This window comes from Ictidomys tridecemlineatus, chromosome 15 (assembly GCF_052094955.1).
Source record: "Ictidomys tridecemlineatus isolate mIctTri1 chromosome 15, mIctTri1.hap1, whole genome shotgun sequence".
Lineage (NCBI taxonomy): Eukaryota > Metazoa > Chordata > Mammalia > Rodentia > Sciuridae > Ictidomys > Ictidomys tridecemlineatus.
The window spans coordinates 44744972-44761561 of NC_135491.1; the positions used below are offsets into that span (position 1 = coordinate 44744972).

At 37.2% G+C, this 16590-nt stretch overlaps 1 protein-coding gene across 4 annotated transcripts in view; it reads left to right on the plus strand.

The window, feature by feature from the left end:
- Nfatc3 (nuclear factor of activated T cells 3) overlaps positions 1-16590 on the plus strand; it is a 95302-nt gene continuing 78712 nt past the window's right edge. For 2 of the 4 annotated variants that reach the window (XM_005318346.4, XM_005318345.4), the window contains exon 1: positions 2-381. In XM_005318346.4, coding sequence (XP_005318403.1) covers positions 279-381 — 103 coding nt within the window. In that variant the 5' untranslated portion in view covers positions 2-278. Of the gene's footprint in view, positions 382-7799; positions 7853-16590 lie in introns of all 4 variants that reach the window. The other 2 variants (XM_078032560.1, XM_040279315.2) reach the window with 2 other exon arrangements.

Sequence of the window (16590 nt, forward strand, 5' to 3'; positions counted from 1 at the left end):
CGACTCTTGGGGGGCGGGGAACTTTGGCCAAGGCGGCGGTGGCGACTTAGACACCGCAACTGGCGGCGTTTTTGCAGCTCCTGCTGCTGCTCGACGCACGGCCAGCTTTCTACTTCGAAACGAAACGCTCAGCGTGGCGGGCCACGCCCGGAAAGTTTGCCGAAGAGCCACGACCTCCTGGCCGGCGCGGCCCGGCATGAAGCGGCGCTGAGGAGCCCGCTGCCGCCGCCGCCGCCGCCGCCGCCTGAGGAGGAGCCGCGGCATTCCGGGCCACGCCGATGACTACTGCAAACTGTGGCACCCACGACGAGCTCGACTTCAAACTCGTCTTTGGCGAGGACGGGGCGCCGCCGCCGCCGCCCCCAGGCTCGCGGCCTGCAGGTGGGTGCCGGGCCGGGCGGGACTGAGGAACGTGCCTCTCCAGGCTAGTGCGAGCTCGCTTTTGCCTGGTTCTCCGATTGTTCGGGCACTGTTAACCTGGTGTGAGTGAGCGTACTGGGTAAAGACAAATTTAAAGAGCTGAGGAGGTGTGTGAGTTGCTGTACCGTGGCTGCTCGCTTCCCTGTGAAGCAAACTAGGGAGGAACTTGACTCCGGGACGCCAGTGGCCGGTGCATACCCGGGGTTTGGAGGCCGAGGGTCGGGGCCGCAGCCCAAGTGGCGTCTGGTTGTCGCTCCTTTGCCAGCGTGGTGCAGAGAAAATGTTATCCCAGTGTTATGTGAGGCGCACTTGGTATTTCATCTGTGCTAGGTTGTTTTAAAAATTCTTCTTTTTTTTTTTAAAGAGGCGTATTTGAGGGGTAGGATTCTTTTAAAATTCGTGTACTGTTTTAAAAAATCTACGTTGCTAGGGAGTAATGCTTTCGGGATAACTTTCAGTTGTGCAAGTTTATGGCCTATACCTAATTCGGAGTGTAATTATAACGGAATTTATCTGAAAACTGTTTTCTTGCTACAGGAAAGTGTAAGTTTTGTTTTGTTTTAAAGTAGGATATCTTTTTCATAATTATCCTAGAAAGTTCTGAAAGTCTTGTTTTAAGAGAAAGCTGTCTCCTTAGAACATTTTAAAGGAGATCGTAAATTGGGAAAGCTGGACACTGTAATTCTTGCAGGTCAGACCAATCAGGAAATTGAAACAGGACGACTGGGAACTTGGGATTCTCCTATGACCTGGTTTGGAATACTGTGGTTCATTAAGTTCAGTTACATATGCAGGAGAACCCAAAAAAGTGGATGGTAGGGTAATCTCTGTTTATTCTTTCTGGGTATTTAGGTGAATTACTTCATTTTAAAATTGATGTTTAACAAATGGTTCTCTAGAGTTGAATTGGAAATTTACCGAAACGTGAGGCATAAGAATTCTCTGGGCATAAGAATTCTCTGGGCGCTTCAATACTTGTTTTATCAGATCTTTTTATTCTTTATGTTTAGGTGTCTTTTTCAAAGTAATAAATAATTTGTAATAGTTATTTATTGGCTGCATTTCTTTTCCATTTTCTTTCTTTCTTTTTGTACCGGGGATTGAACTCAGGGCCACTCGACCACCGATATCCCCAGCCCTATTTTGTATTTTATTTAGAGAGGGTCTCACTGAGTTGCTTAGTGCCTTGCTTTTGCTGAGGTTGGCTTTGAACTCACCAGCCTCAGTCTCTCGGTACAGGCAGGCATGCTGGCTTTTTTCAGTTCCACCAACATTTGAGCATCTATTATGTTAAATGTGGTGTTACTTTGATGCAAAAAGGACTGGCTTCTCAGGAGTTGGGGCAATAGTTGGAGGAAACACATAGTCCAAATAACTAGGCATATTGACTCATGATGTATTTTGTAACAGAGGAAGAAACAGGAAAAGTGGAATTTGTGGAGAGGATGGCATTAAATTGTACTCAGATTATTGGGACTAAATAAAATAAAAACAACGTGTTAGAGTACGTTATAAAGAAGATAAACAATTGATACCAACTTTCCTAGGCACAGATTTTGCTAGGGTCAATTGTACACTAAATATATAATTAATAAAGGTGTTAACCAAACATGAATTTTAAAAGGGTGTTGTCATCTAAGTAGGAATTGTATGTACATCAGAAGAAGAAAAAAAAAACAAAACACCTTTTTTCTTTGTGATACTGGGGATTGAGCCCAGGGTGCTCTGCCAACTTGAGTTAAACATTTTTTATTTTGGGGGGGGGTAGCCTTTTTTTTTTTTTCTTTAAGGGTAGTGGGAATTTAACTGGGCTTTATCTTAAACCCTTTTAAAATTTTATTTGAGACAGATTCTTTGCTAAGTTGCTGAGGCTGGTCTTGAGCTTGCAATTCTCCGGCCCAAGTCTTCCCAAGTTTCTGGAATTACAAATGTGCACTACCATGCCCGGCTTTTTATTTTTTACTTATTTTTTTGGTACCAGGGATTGAACCCAGGGACACTTGACCACTGAGCCACATCCCCAGCCCTTGTTTATTTTGAGGCACAGTCTTCCTAAATTGCTGAGGCTGGCCTTAATTGTATGATCCTCCTACCTGAGCCTTCTGAGTAGCTGGTATTACAGGTGAATGCCAGTTGCCCCCTGCAGAAATAAACGTTTGATATTAAAATGAGTCTTTTATAATTACTAAAGGTAAAATGAGTAGTTTTATTTATGACAAAAAAAAGTCCGCTTTTCTAACTGGTAAAGTTTTTAAAAATTAAGGTGAAGTACATGTGAATAAGTAAACTATTTTCAAATCAACAATTTACTGTCATTTAGTTCACTCATAGTATTGTGCCTTACCACTTCTAATTCCAGATCATCTTCATTACCCCAAAAGAAAACTTGTACCCATTAAACCTCATTCTTCTTCCCCTCCCAGCCTTTGGCTACCAACAATCTGATAAGTGTAATTATGAGTACAGTATGTTTCCAGGGATTGATTCATTCTGTGTATTTCATATAAATGAAATAATATGATATATAACCTTTTGTCTCTGATTTCTTTCAATTAAGATGTTTTCATAGTTTGTTCACTGTCTATCATGTATGCATACTGCATTCCTTTCTAGAGCTAAGGTAGTATTCCATTGTGAACATATAACTCATCACAATATATTTATCTCTTCATCCAGTGATAGACATTTGGGTTGTTCCATCTTTTGGTTATTGTGAATAGTGCTGCTGAACAGCACTGATAAGTGTAATTATGAGTACAGTTTGTACTTTAAAGGAATTAAGTAGATTAATTGAATGCTTTTGGGAAGGTAGAATATGCAGTGAGGTAGGCCATGAGAATAAAATTGGAGAATTGATCAGTACTTGGTTGTTTAAATGTATTTACTTGGTTTTGGATTCTTTTCCTCTCTGGAATGGAAGCTCCTTGAGAGGAGGGTTAGTGTTTGTATGTTGTTAATAATTATATTGTTCTTCGTTGTGGCTAGCACACTGCTTTGATGCAGTAGGCACCTGATATTTTTTTAATTAATAAATAAATACCATGTTGAAAATTAAAAAAATTATATTAAGTTGTATATAGACACAATACCTTTATTTTATTTATTTATTTTTATGTGGTGCTGAGGATAGAACCCAGTGCCTCACAGGTGCTAGGTAAGCGCTCTACCACTGAGCCACACCCCCACACCCCCCATGTAAAATTTTGAGTCAGTCATTTTTTTCCCAGTAGATGAAGTTAATGATGTTTTTTCAGTTCTTTGGCTTTTGTTGGTTTAATTTCATAAGGTAGCAAATCATGATAATTTGGGCCTGCAGTGGGTATGCATCTCTCAAAAGGTTTGAGGGTACTTAGCACATCTAAATTTTTTAAAATTTCTCTTTCTTTTTTGGGGGGGGCACATCTAAATTTTCATACAGGGAAAATATTTTTGAAAAATGTTTGGTGGGAGGAGGAGATAGAGAGTAAAGCCAATCTAAGGGCTGAATTTAATGTGTGTGCTAAGCAAGCTTGCTAAAGCTTCTACACAGTAGATGATTTGTGGCGTACTTGATAGCATTGAATATATATATATATATATATATATATATATATATATATGATTTTTTTTAATGTTTTGCTTATTGAGGTGTTTTGAGATTTTTTTCCCATTGAAGAAAATTTAAGACTCTAGAGTCTTTAGTTTTTTATTTTTGTTTTAGCTCCCAGTGCTTCCTCTGATTTTCCCAGTTAAAACGGGAAAACTATTTTATTAGACTTTCTTCTTGTACCCAGCTTCAAATTGATGATACCTACCCCTTAATAGTAAATAGGGACTTTAAAGTAGGTACCTGTTTAATATTAATTTCATTATTTGCCATTGTAAAGACCAGCTTCTGATACCCTATTTTGGTGTACTAAATATATCTAATTTTGATGTTATAATAAACTTTATTTTGCAAATTCAGAGTTTCATTGTGAAATATTGATTTTCTAATCTTCAACGGGAGTCACTGGGAGGAATGTATGCTACACTGTGTAGTATCTTAACCTACTGCAGTTTCCTAAAAGAAGCAATATCTTAGATATAATACATATTTTTGTAAGAAACTTTATTATAAGATTTAATTTTGCCAGGTATTATTTAAAAAAAAAAAACTTGTGACAAGTTTTTTCACATGTGAAATTGAGGAACTTTTCTCGGATGATCTATCTATTTATTTATTTGGTACTCAGGGGTACTCAACCACTGAGTCAATCCCAGCCCTATTTTGTATTTTATTTATAGTTAGGGTCTCTCTGAGTTGCTTAGTGCCTCACTTTTGCTGAGGCTGGCTTTGAACCAGTAATCCTGCCTCAGCCTCTAAAGCCACTGGGATTACAGGCATGCGCCACCATGCCCAGTTTGGGTGATTGTTTAAGACTATGATTTAGTGTTTTTGTCTTGTGCTTGGAGATCTGCTCTATGTGTTCATTATAATTTATTGCCTCTTAGATTATTTTCTCATTTTTCAGTTTTATTTTTTACTCAAGGGTTTTATTTTGATGCTCTTTAATGGTAGTTAACTTTTTTTGTAACAAAATAGGCTGGTTCCCCCCACCCCTGCTAGTTGTCAAATTTGGTTTTAGACATTTTATCTGTTTTTTAAAATTCTCTTAATTCTAGTCTTTATTCTTTAAATGTTACTTCTTTTCTCATATTTTACCAAGTAAGTGTAAGTACTGAAGGTCATTTGCTTTTTATTTATTTATTTTAGTTGTCAATGGACCTTGATTTATTCATGTGCGTTGCTGAGAATCCAGCTCACTGCCTCACACATTAAGCAAGCATTCTACAACTCCGGCCAGGTCATTTCCCTTTATTAGGGGGGACCAGGGATGGAACTCAAGGGTACTCAGCCACTGAGCCACATCCCCAGTCCTGTTTTGTATTTTATTTAGAGACAAAGTCTCACTGAGTTGCTTAGTGCCCCACAGTTGCTGAGGCTGACCAGTCTCAACCTCCTGGGCTGCTGGGATTATAGATTTGTGCCACCATGCCCACCCAAGTCTTTTGCTTTTAATTGTTTTTCCCCTTTTTTGAATTGTTCCTGCTGCTGTAGGGAGTGAAAGGTGGTTGATTTGCTAACCATTGTAAGTATAATTGGATATTTAAATTAGGATTAAAAAAGGGAAGTTGTTTGTGTGGTTTCCTGTAGAAATTTAATGGTATATTTGTACATCTCATTAGTTACTGTAAAGGCTGATTTGATTGCTGCTAATCCATATTTTTGTACCATAGGCCACCTTTTTCTGTAGACTTGAATGCAGTGAGAATATGAAGTAGAGTCAGTGATAAATATTTCACCATTTCACTTGGAAAAATAATTAAATATTTCATTGAAATGCTTCCTTGATTGGGATTGGAGGATGTTTCTGTGGTTATTAGCAGAGTTTCATGGTGGAGATTAGTGAATAAATGAGTTTTAGTGAGTATGAGGAAGAACCCAGGGGAAGAAAATTCAGTGTCATTGTTGTGTTTAAAAACATTGACCATCACCATTTGACCCAGCTATTGCCCTTCTCGGACTATTCCCTGAAGACCTTAAAAGAGCGTACTATAGGGATACTGCTACATCGATGTTCATAGCAGCACAATTCAGAATAGCTAGACCGTGGAACCAACTTAGATGCCCTTCAATAGATGAATGGATTAAAAAATGTGACATTTATACACAATGGAGTATTACTCTGCACTAAAAAATGACAAAATCATGGAATTTGCAGGGAAATGGATGGCATTAGAGCAGATTATGCTAAGTGAAGCTAGCCAGTCCCTAAAAAACAAATGCCAAATATCTTCTTTGATATAAGGAGAGCAACTAAAAACAGAGCAGGGAGGAAGAGCATGAGAAAAAGATTAACATTAAACAGGGACGAGAGGTGGGAGGGAAAGGGAGAGAGAAGGGGAATTGCATGGAAATGGAAGGAGAACCTCATTGTTATACAAAATTACATATAAGAGGATGTGAGGGGAAAGGGAAAAAAAATCAAGGGAGAGAAATGAATTACATGTAAAAACATGGATGTGTAACTGATGTGATTCTGCAATCTGTATACGGGGTAAAAATGGGAGTTCATAACCCACTTGAATCAAATGTATGAAATATGGTATGTCAAGAGCTTTGTAATGTTTTGAACAACCAATAAAAATAAATATTAAAAAAAAAGAAAAAAACATTGACCATGGGCTGGGGTGGCTCAAGCGGTAGCGCGCTCGCCTGGCATGCGGCCCTGGTTGGATCCTCAGCACCACATACAAACAAAGATGTTGTGTCCGCCAAATACTAAAAAATAAAATATTAAAAAACAAAATTGACCATGTATGCTTTGGTATTCCTGCACTTTGTTTAGTTTTCCCATTTGCTAATACAGAAGGAATATTTTGGTATGTATTCTGAAGTATTAATAGACGTTATACTATAGCTTTATTAGATAATGTAAAAGTTAAACCTGTGTATTATGTACATGGCCAAGAAATTGTGGGTATCCAATAAGGCCTGTATCTTAAGCATTAATGAGCTTTTAAAGTTATTAATTTGGGGTAAATTGTAGAATCACCTTCTTCTTATGACTTGCCTTTCAGTGGCAATCATAAATTTCCCCTAAAATTGTATGTATTTTTATAGAAGGCAGAGTCAAACTCTGCTTTTTTAAAAAATATTTATTTTTTAGTTTTAGGTGGATGCAATACCTTAATTTTATTTTTATGTGATGCTGAGGATTGAACCCAGTGCTTCATGAATGCTACGCGAACACCCTACCACTGAGCCACAACCTCAGTCCAAAATTCTGCCTTTGAGGTTCACTCTATGTGTAACTTTTTGGTGAAGTGTGATCATAAGGACATTTTTGGTGAGAAAATGTATTCCTTTTTTATTCAGGGAGTCATAAATACTGATACGTAAAATGAAAACCTTTTAAGAGAGGATAGTGACATATATTACTGATTTGCCTCTCTTTATTGCTAGTTGAGAAGTAGATTGTTCCGAAATGGTAATGTTTTATTTTCAATAGGGGTGGAGTGGAGGAAGCCATAGTATAGTGAAGGCAGTCATATTACTCTCAAGAGATAGGAAACTTGAGTAGTTTGAGCCTCATTTGATAGTAAGCGGTAGGTTGACTGCTCGAGCAGTAACATAAATAAGGGAGGTGCTGCTAAAGCTGTCCTGATGGTTCAGGGGAGTAGATACAGCAGATTTGGCGGTAAGCCTGCCTTCTAAAACTAAATCCAAGTCATCAAATTTGCCCAGGCATGCCATATGAGGTTCAAATAGCAGTGGAATTTAAGAGGAGTGAATTTGTTCTGGGAGGTTTAGGAGAATCACAAGCCAGAACAAACTTTTTTTTTTTTTTTAACAGCCATAATTTTAAATCAAACACAGGAATGGTCTGCATATATTTCAACATTTCAGGTAATTTTCTATATTTATTTTGGATGACTTTCACCTGTTTGTCTGAATTTGACAAACTTTTGGAAAGGGAACAGTTGGAGCTGTAAGATTTAAGTAGTATTGCTTATCAACAGCTGAAATTTGTTTGGACTGTCCTAGAATCCTAGTATACTGGAGAAGTAGCTTGAAGAGTCCATTTTCCTACAAATTGTACAATTTTCATTATGTTTTATGTTTCAGCAACAGATGAGAGTTTTAACATCTAAAATATATATTTTAATGTCTCAAAATTTGTATTAATTTTGGGTTACATTTTCATCAGCTTTTACTGTTTATTTTAATTAAAAATAAATAAGAATTGGGGCGGGGTTTGTGGCTCAGTGGTAGAGTGCTTGCCTAGCAAGCGTGAGACACTGGGTTCAGTCCTCAGCACCACATTAAAATAAAGATATCAAGTCCACCTAAAACTTAAAAAAAAAAAAAAAAAGAGGATTATGTGAGCTCTGAAATTGGGTTAATTCAGATTAATTCTTTATTTTTTTTTTTTTTTGGTACCAGGAATTGAACGAAGGGCCACTTAACCACTGAGTCACATTCCTAGCCCTTTTTATTTTTTATTTTTAAACAGGGTCTTACTAAGTTGCTTAGGGCCTTGCTGAGTTGTATTGCTTTAAAAAATCTTACAGTAAAGCTTGGTAAATGTCACATTCAGAAAAAATGTTATTTAGAAATAATTGAAGCTAGACACTGGGTATATGGGGATACACTTATAATCATTATGTGTCATGTGCCATGAATATGTAATAACAAATCTCACTATTACTTATCATTATACATCAATTAAAATAAGGAAAATTATAATAGTCTCTGCTCTTTGTATTTTTAAGTTTACATTTAAAATTGCACTCAGAAGCTCTTCAAGCTCTTTTTTTTCTCTTTTTAAACATTTACTTATTTATTTTTGTGCCAGTGATGGAACTCAGAAATGCTTATCCACTGAGCTCCTGATACAGTGCTTTTTACTTATTTATTTATTTGTTTTTAAAGTTTTGAAACAAGATCTTGCACATTTGATGAGGCTGGCTTTGAACTCCTGATTCTTCTGCCTCAGGCTTCAAGCTACTTGGTTGATTACAGACATTGAAATAAAATCCGCTGAGGTAGTGACTCATTGGTGAAGTGCTTGCCTAGCATGTGTGAGGCACTGGGTTCAATTCTCAGCAGTGCAATAAACATATAAATAAAATAAAGGTTTATCAACAGCTAAAATATATATATTTTTAAAAAATAATATCATAATTTGGCAAATGTTAAGTAACACTCATCTCTAATCCCTGATGATCCTGAGGTCTTTGTCAGTGGGCGATCTCTTAGCATTAGTCCAGGTTTTCTATGCTAATGGGTCAGTTTATAGTTTCCTTGTTTTAGTCATTTTGCAATGTCTGTATTTACTCAGAAATTCCCCATTTCTAACAAGATTCTAGTTCAACATTTGTTTTCTTCTCTTTCTAGTTTTTTTTAAAAAATTTTTTTTTTTAAAGAGGGAGAGAGAACTTTTTTTTTTTAATATTTATTTTTCAGTATTTGGCGGATACAGCATCTTTATATGTGGTGCTGAGAATCGAACCCGGGCCGCACGCATGCCAGGCAAACGCGCTACCACTTGAGCCACATCCCCAGCCCATTTTTAAAATTTTTATTGTTGGTTGTTCAAAACATTACATAGTTCTTGATATATCATATTTCGATATTTATTTATTTTTTTAGTTATCAGAGGACACAGCATCTTTGTTTGTATGTGGTGCTGAGGATCGAACCCGGGCCGCATGCATGCCAGGCGAGCGCGCTACCGCTTGAGCCACATCCCCAGCCCTCTTCAAGCTCTTTGAAGTGCTAGGTTAGGATAAAAAACTGTTTACTTTTAAAAATAATACTGCGAAGTTAATAGAATTTGCTGTTGCGTGTAATTTTTAAAACTTTATTTTTTTGCAGTACTGGGAATTGAACCAGGGGCACTTTACCATGGAGATATATCCTTAGTCCTTTTTATTTTTTTATTTTTTAGTTTGAGAACAGGGTCTTCTTAAGTTGTCCAGGCTGGCCTTGAACTTGTAAATTAGCCTCATCCTTCTGAGTAGCTGGGATTGCAGGCATATGCCACTGTGCATGGCTAAATAAAACTTATTTAACAAATTGAGAAAAATTAGTGGTATGCCTGATTTACAAAATTCATTTCTTCCTTTGATTTTGTGTATTAGCAGTGGGATGGTGAAGTTAGTGGTGTACATAAATACAAAGTCAGCTGATCTTGTGACATGACTTATTAATTTATTTTTTGCAGTACTAGGGATCAAACCCAGGGCCTCATACATGCTAGGCTCTGAGCTACATTTCTCAGTCCCTGTGATATGCTTTTGAGTAGGTATTTTTTTTTTTTAAATTATTTTCTAGTTAACTGTGTGTGATCAGAAAAGTTTACTTGTTGTTTAGTAATTTAAGAGATTACCTTAAAACATTTAAATGTTTGAGCATATTGCTTGTATCCATCAATCTGATGTTTATTAAGTGTTGTCAGTTCACTTGCACTTTTGAATTAAAGATGAAATGAAGCTAGAGAGGTTCCTCTTAAAGACTACATTTTTAATCTATAAAATTGATAAGAGATTTATTTACAAAGATAATAGATATAAATTCTTTAGATTTGCAAACATTACAGAGCAAATAAGATCTGAAATTTATATCAAATTTTGCCATTTGTGCCTGGTGCAATATCACACGCCTGTAATTCCAAGCTACTCAGGAGGCCAGCACAGAAGGATTGCAGGAGTTCCAAGCCAACCTGGGCAATGTTATTTACTTATTTGTTTGTTTTTTGGTGCTGGGGATTGAACCCAGGGCCTTGTGCTCGCAAGGCAAGCACTCTATTGTGGGAAGCCATTCTGACACGTGATTGGGCGGCTCCCCTTAAGGGTCTGAGGCGTTCTGGCTGTGTAGGAACTTTCCCTGCCCTTTCCTGTTGAGAGAACCCGTCCGTGTGGGGGTATGCCTGATCACTGACCCCGGGGGCCCAATCACTGACCCTGACCTTGGAGTGCAGTCCCCCCTCAACCTTCATTGGATGGAATTCTCCCCTGAATCTCTTGTTCCCTAATAACTTTTATGCCAAGAACCTCATTAATGAAACCATTGCACTGGCCGCATGGTGGACTCTATCAACTGAGCTATATACCCAGCCCCTGGGCAACTTTATTGACCATGTTTCAAAATAAAATTTAAAAATGGCTGGGGTTCAGTACCCAGTACTGCAAAACAAAACAAACAACAAACCGCAAACCATTTGTAAGATCATACTAAACACTAAAAAATACAAATTTTAATCCTGTCCTTTATTTTTTTTAAGTTGATTTTTAAAATATTTTTTTAGTTGTAGATGGACACAATATCTTTGTTTATTTTTATGTGGTGCTGGGGATTGAGCCCAGGGTCCCACGAATGCAAGGCAAGTGCTCTACCACTGAGCTCCAGCTCTAGCCCTAACCCTGTCCTTTATATAAGGAAAGTCTTTGGGGGAAAATATAGAAAGTTTTACCTAAATGTTGCTTTAAATTTTTCATTTCACTGTAAGAGGTTTAAGAGAACTTGATATTTTCTCTGCTTTCAGCACTTCTTTATAGTTGTCACTTCCTTTCAGTAAGGTTGTCAGTAAAAATAACATTCAAGAAAAAAAGGACAAGTGTTCAAGCTAGATGACAGGTGTATGCATTGTTTTTTTTTTTTTTAATTCTACTTAGTTTTACATAACAGCAGAATGCATTTCATTTCATTGTACACAAATGGAGCACAACTTTTCAGTTCTCTGGTTGTACATGATGTGGAGTCGTACCATTTGTGCAGTCATACATGTACCTAGGGTAATGATGTCTGTCTCATTCCACCATTTTTTATATGGCATTATTTTATTTATATTTTAGTTATTTATGAAAACTTTATTTTTCAGGGTGGGGATTGAACTCAGGGGCACTCAACCACTGAGCCACATCCCCAGCTCTTTTTTGTATTTTAATTACAGACAGGGTCTCACTTGAGTTATTTAGCACCTTGCTGTTGCTGAGGCTGGCTTTGAACTCAGAATCCTCCTGTCTCAACCTTCCAAGCTGCAGGGATTACAGGTACAGGCATGCGCCACGGTGAGTGGCTGAATACTTTTGTAATACAAAGTTTTGAATCCTTTTTGACCATGAGCCAAGAAAGAAATACTTCTTTTGAACTACACAACTCCTAGAAGAAAATGTAAGATCGATACTCCAGTATATCGGCAGAGGCAACAGCTTTTTCCGTAGGACCTCTAAAACTCAGGAAATAATGCTAATAGTAAATGGTTGACATCAAGTTAAAAATCTTCTGCATAGCAAAGGAAACAATTAGGAATGTGAAGAGAAGCTACCAAATGGGAGAAAATCTTTGCTAGCAATTCTTCAGATGGAGGATTGATATCTAGAATATATAAAGTACTCAAAAACTTTATACCAGGAAATCAAATAACCCAATTAATATGTGCAAATTAATTCAGCAGACTCTTGTCAAAAAAAGAAATACAAGTGGCCAACAAATACATGAAAAAATTTTCAGGATCATTAGCAATTAGAGAAATGCAAATCAAAACTATACTGAGGTTTTATCTCACACCAGTCAGAAGCAGTCATCAGGAATACAAATAATAAATGCTGGAGAGGATTGGAGAAAAAGGAACGCTCTTAGGTGAAACTGTAATTTAGTACAACCACTGTGAAGTCAGTGTGGAGGTTCCTCAAAAGACTAGGTATGGAACCTCCATATGACCTAGCTATACCACTCCTTGGAATTTGTCCTTAGGAATTAAATTCGTTGGGGGCTGGGGTTGTGATAGAGCACTTGCTAGAAAGTGCAAGGCCCTGGGTTTGATCCTCAGCACCACATAAAAATAAATAAATAAATAAAGGTATTGTTTCCAACTTCAACTAAAAAATAAATATTAAAAAAAATTAAAGTTGTCATACTATCGTGATACATAGATACCCATGTTTATAGTAGTGCAGCTTGCAAGAGCCAACTATGGAACCAGCCTTGGTGTTTATCAAAGGGTGAATGGATAAAGAAAATGTGGTATATACATAATGGAGTTTTATTCAGCTATAAAGGAAAATGAAATTATGGCAGTTAGAGGAAAATGTATGGAACTAGAAACTTTATGTTAAGCAAAATAAATCAAACAGAACGTTAAGGATCCTTTGTTTTCTCATGAGGAAGCTAGAGAGGAAAAAAGGAAAAGAAAGGTGAAATGGATCTTATTGAAATCAAAGGAAGATCAGTAGAGGAAAGGGAGGAACCAAGGGGTGGGAGATGGGTAGAATGGGAGAAGTGCTAAAGAGTGATATTAGCCAAATTATATTGTTACATGGTGTTCACGTATGAATGTGTAACAGTAAATCTCATTATTATGAACAATTATAATGCACCAATAAATTGAAAAAGAAAAAAATAAAAACAGAATTTGAAAAAGAAAAAAAAGAAATACTTACTGTGTGGTAGTGGGGGTTGAAACTTAGGGGTGCTAAGTTCAACACACATATAAAATATATACACGCATATATGTATGTATACATATATATGTACATATATAATATGTAATGCATTCATTTATTCTATAGTACTGGGATTGAAGCTGGAAGGAACCCAGGGCCTTGTGAGCAGCACCTCCAGCCCTGGGTTTTTAAAAATTGTTTAATTTATTGCTATCTCTTTTTATATGTTAGTTGATTAGTAAAATTTGCCACTTCTCAAAAGTGACTAGTATCTCCCTTGTTCTCTTTGTTCTATGGCCAAAGTCAGAGTCTTGGTCACCTTTCAGTTGGATTTGTGTAGTTTCTCTTTCTATTTTATTTACCTAAATTCAGGAGGTTTTTGTTGTTGTTGTTGTTGTTTTGTTTTGTTTTTTGGTGGAGGAGTTTCTGGGGTTTGAACCTAGTGCGCTGTTCTACTAATTGGGTCTCCACCTCTTTATATTTTTTTAATTTAAAAAAGGGGGTTGCCATGCGGACCTCAAGTTTGTAATCCTCCTGCCTCTGCCTCCTGAATTGCTGGGGTTATCAGCATGTGCCTCCTTGCTTGGACCAAATTCAGTTTGAAAGTCACAGCTAATGTTATCTTCAGTTTCTGCTCCTTTTTGTCTGTAACTGTCCTCAAAGGTCACGGTCATTGTGTTCACCTAAATTAACATCAAACTTATCACCTTTAATTTTATTTTAATCTCTTTCCAGGCTCAGAATTCTATACTCATTTGAACTGCTTGGGATATCAATATTTTATGTTTTATAGTCTTTCAAGGAGATCATTTAGAGGTATTTTGATGTCATACTGAACAAGATCTAGGTTTATTTCTATTGTTATTTGTGTGACATTGCTAAAAACTACAAAATAGTATCCATCTATATTTCAGTCCTTTCATTTTGTGGGGAACAAGCTGAGGTTCGCATTGACTTACCAAATTGGATAATTTAACTAGTTAATATCAAAACAAAGACCTAGGACCTCTAACTTTCAGATCTTTGCTTTTTTTCAATAAATTGTTTAATTTGTGATTGAAATCCTAGAGTTGTTTTTACACAGCCTATCATTTTGATCACTTTTTAAACTGTTTTTTTGCATATGTTGTTAGATGAATATTTAATCCAGTATTATTGGGTACCTGTTATGTGCAAAGTATTTTTGTATATATTATCTTGAAGACTCATGATAACCTGGAGAGGTCGGCATTATTTTTTTTATACATGAAGAAACAAATAGATATTGATTTGCTCATTTAGAAAGTGGAATAGTTGGAATTTGAGCCTTGCTTTTTTTTTTTTAATATTTATTCTTTTTTAGTTTTCGGTGGACACAACATCTTTGTTTGTATGTGGTGCTGAGGATCGAACACGGGCCGCATGCATGCCAGGCGAGCACGTTACCATTTGAGCCACATCCCCAGCCCTAGCCTTGCTTTTTTTTTAATATTTATTTTTTTAGTTGTAGTTGGATACAATACCTTCATTCCATTCAATTAGTTTTATGTGGTGCTGAGGATCGAATCCAGGGCCCCGCACATGCTAGGAGAGCACTCCACCTCTGAGCCACAATCCCAGCCCTTAGCCTTGCTCTTTTTTAACTGAAGTCTTGGACTCTGCTAGGCCTGCTTCTTGCCTCTGGACTTTGCAGAAAGAGTATAAATATAGAAATAATTCAGTTTTTTCCCCCTTGAGGAAAGCAAGACTTATGGTGAGCACATGGGATCAAACATATCTTAGCTCAGACTTATAAGTTACATGTGTTTCTATGAGGAGATTTTCTGCTTTTGTCTTGAAATAGCTACTTGAAGGGATGCTGCTTATAAAATTTTCAAATGGTAGCAGTGGTATAGCAGACCAGGACCATCAAATGGTACTGTACCATTATATGTGTTAGGCCCAAATTTATCTCTTATGGGCTTTTTCTCTTTGTTTTCCCCTGTGTATCTACAAGTAAAGAGATGTTACTGTTTTAGGGTTTGTTTTTTGGGTGCTGGGTATTGAACCCAGGACCTTGTACAAACTAAGCATGTACTTCCAGGACTTGGGTACACTCCCAGGCTATTTTAGGCTGTAGGGCAGTTTACTAATAAGGAGGATTTGGTGTTTCTTTTTGGCACCCCCCCCCCAGATATCCTGATGAAGTCTGCTTTGTGATTTTGCAGGGGTTTTTTGGTAGTTGGACTGAACCCAAGGGCAGTTTACCACTGAACTACATACATCCCCAGCCCTTTTTATTTTTGAGAGAGGGTATTGCTAAGGTGCTGAGAGTCTCACTATTACTGATGCTGATCTTGAACTTGTGATCCTCCTGCCTCAGCCTCTTGAGTCAATGGGATTCCAGGCATGTGCCACTATGCCTGACTCTTACAGGCATACTAACACCTCCACCAGTTTCCCTGCCTCCCTCCCCTGTTCACCCCCTCCCTTCCCTGCACTCTGCCACTCAGCTACACTTCCAGCCCTAAAGTTTAAAGCATTTTTAGATTTATCATCAAAGTTACACGAAACCTAAAGAGGGAAAAGTTTTAGAATTTTGAAAATGCTGCACTGAGAAATATAGATCATTAGTTTTTTTTAAGGTTACATTTTGCTTTCACATGTTAAAAAATGAGTTCCATTTATTTACTTTGAATTTCGAATGCATGTAAAACTGTACTGCCCTTTATAGCCACTAACATTGATGCACATTTTTTCCTTCATATTTTGATCAATTTTTCATCTGCCATTTTTTTTTTCACTATACTGGGAATTGAACCTGCATCTTCCCACATGCTAATCATGTGCTATAACACTAAGCTACATCCCCAGATCTTTATTTTACTGTTTATTTTTGTTTTGAGACAGGGTCTTACAGAAATGTGGAGGCTGGCCTTGAACTCTTGATGCTCTGACCTCAGCCTCCCAGGTAGCTGGGAATAGTTGGAATTTAGTGCATGCATCACCGTACTGGGTTACCTGCCTTTTATTCTTATCGCCCAAGATTAGTATTATCTTTTGAACTTTGCCTATAAACTTTCTCTGTTAAATACATATCCCATTGTCTGCCTTCACCAGAACTCTTCTGTCCCAAGACAAGAAAGGCCTTTTTGTCCAAATGATTCCCTAGTAAATGTTGGATGATCACTGTTTTAGAACTTTAGTCGACTTTTTATTATCTGATCTCTATTTGAAAGA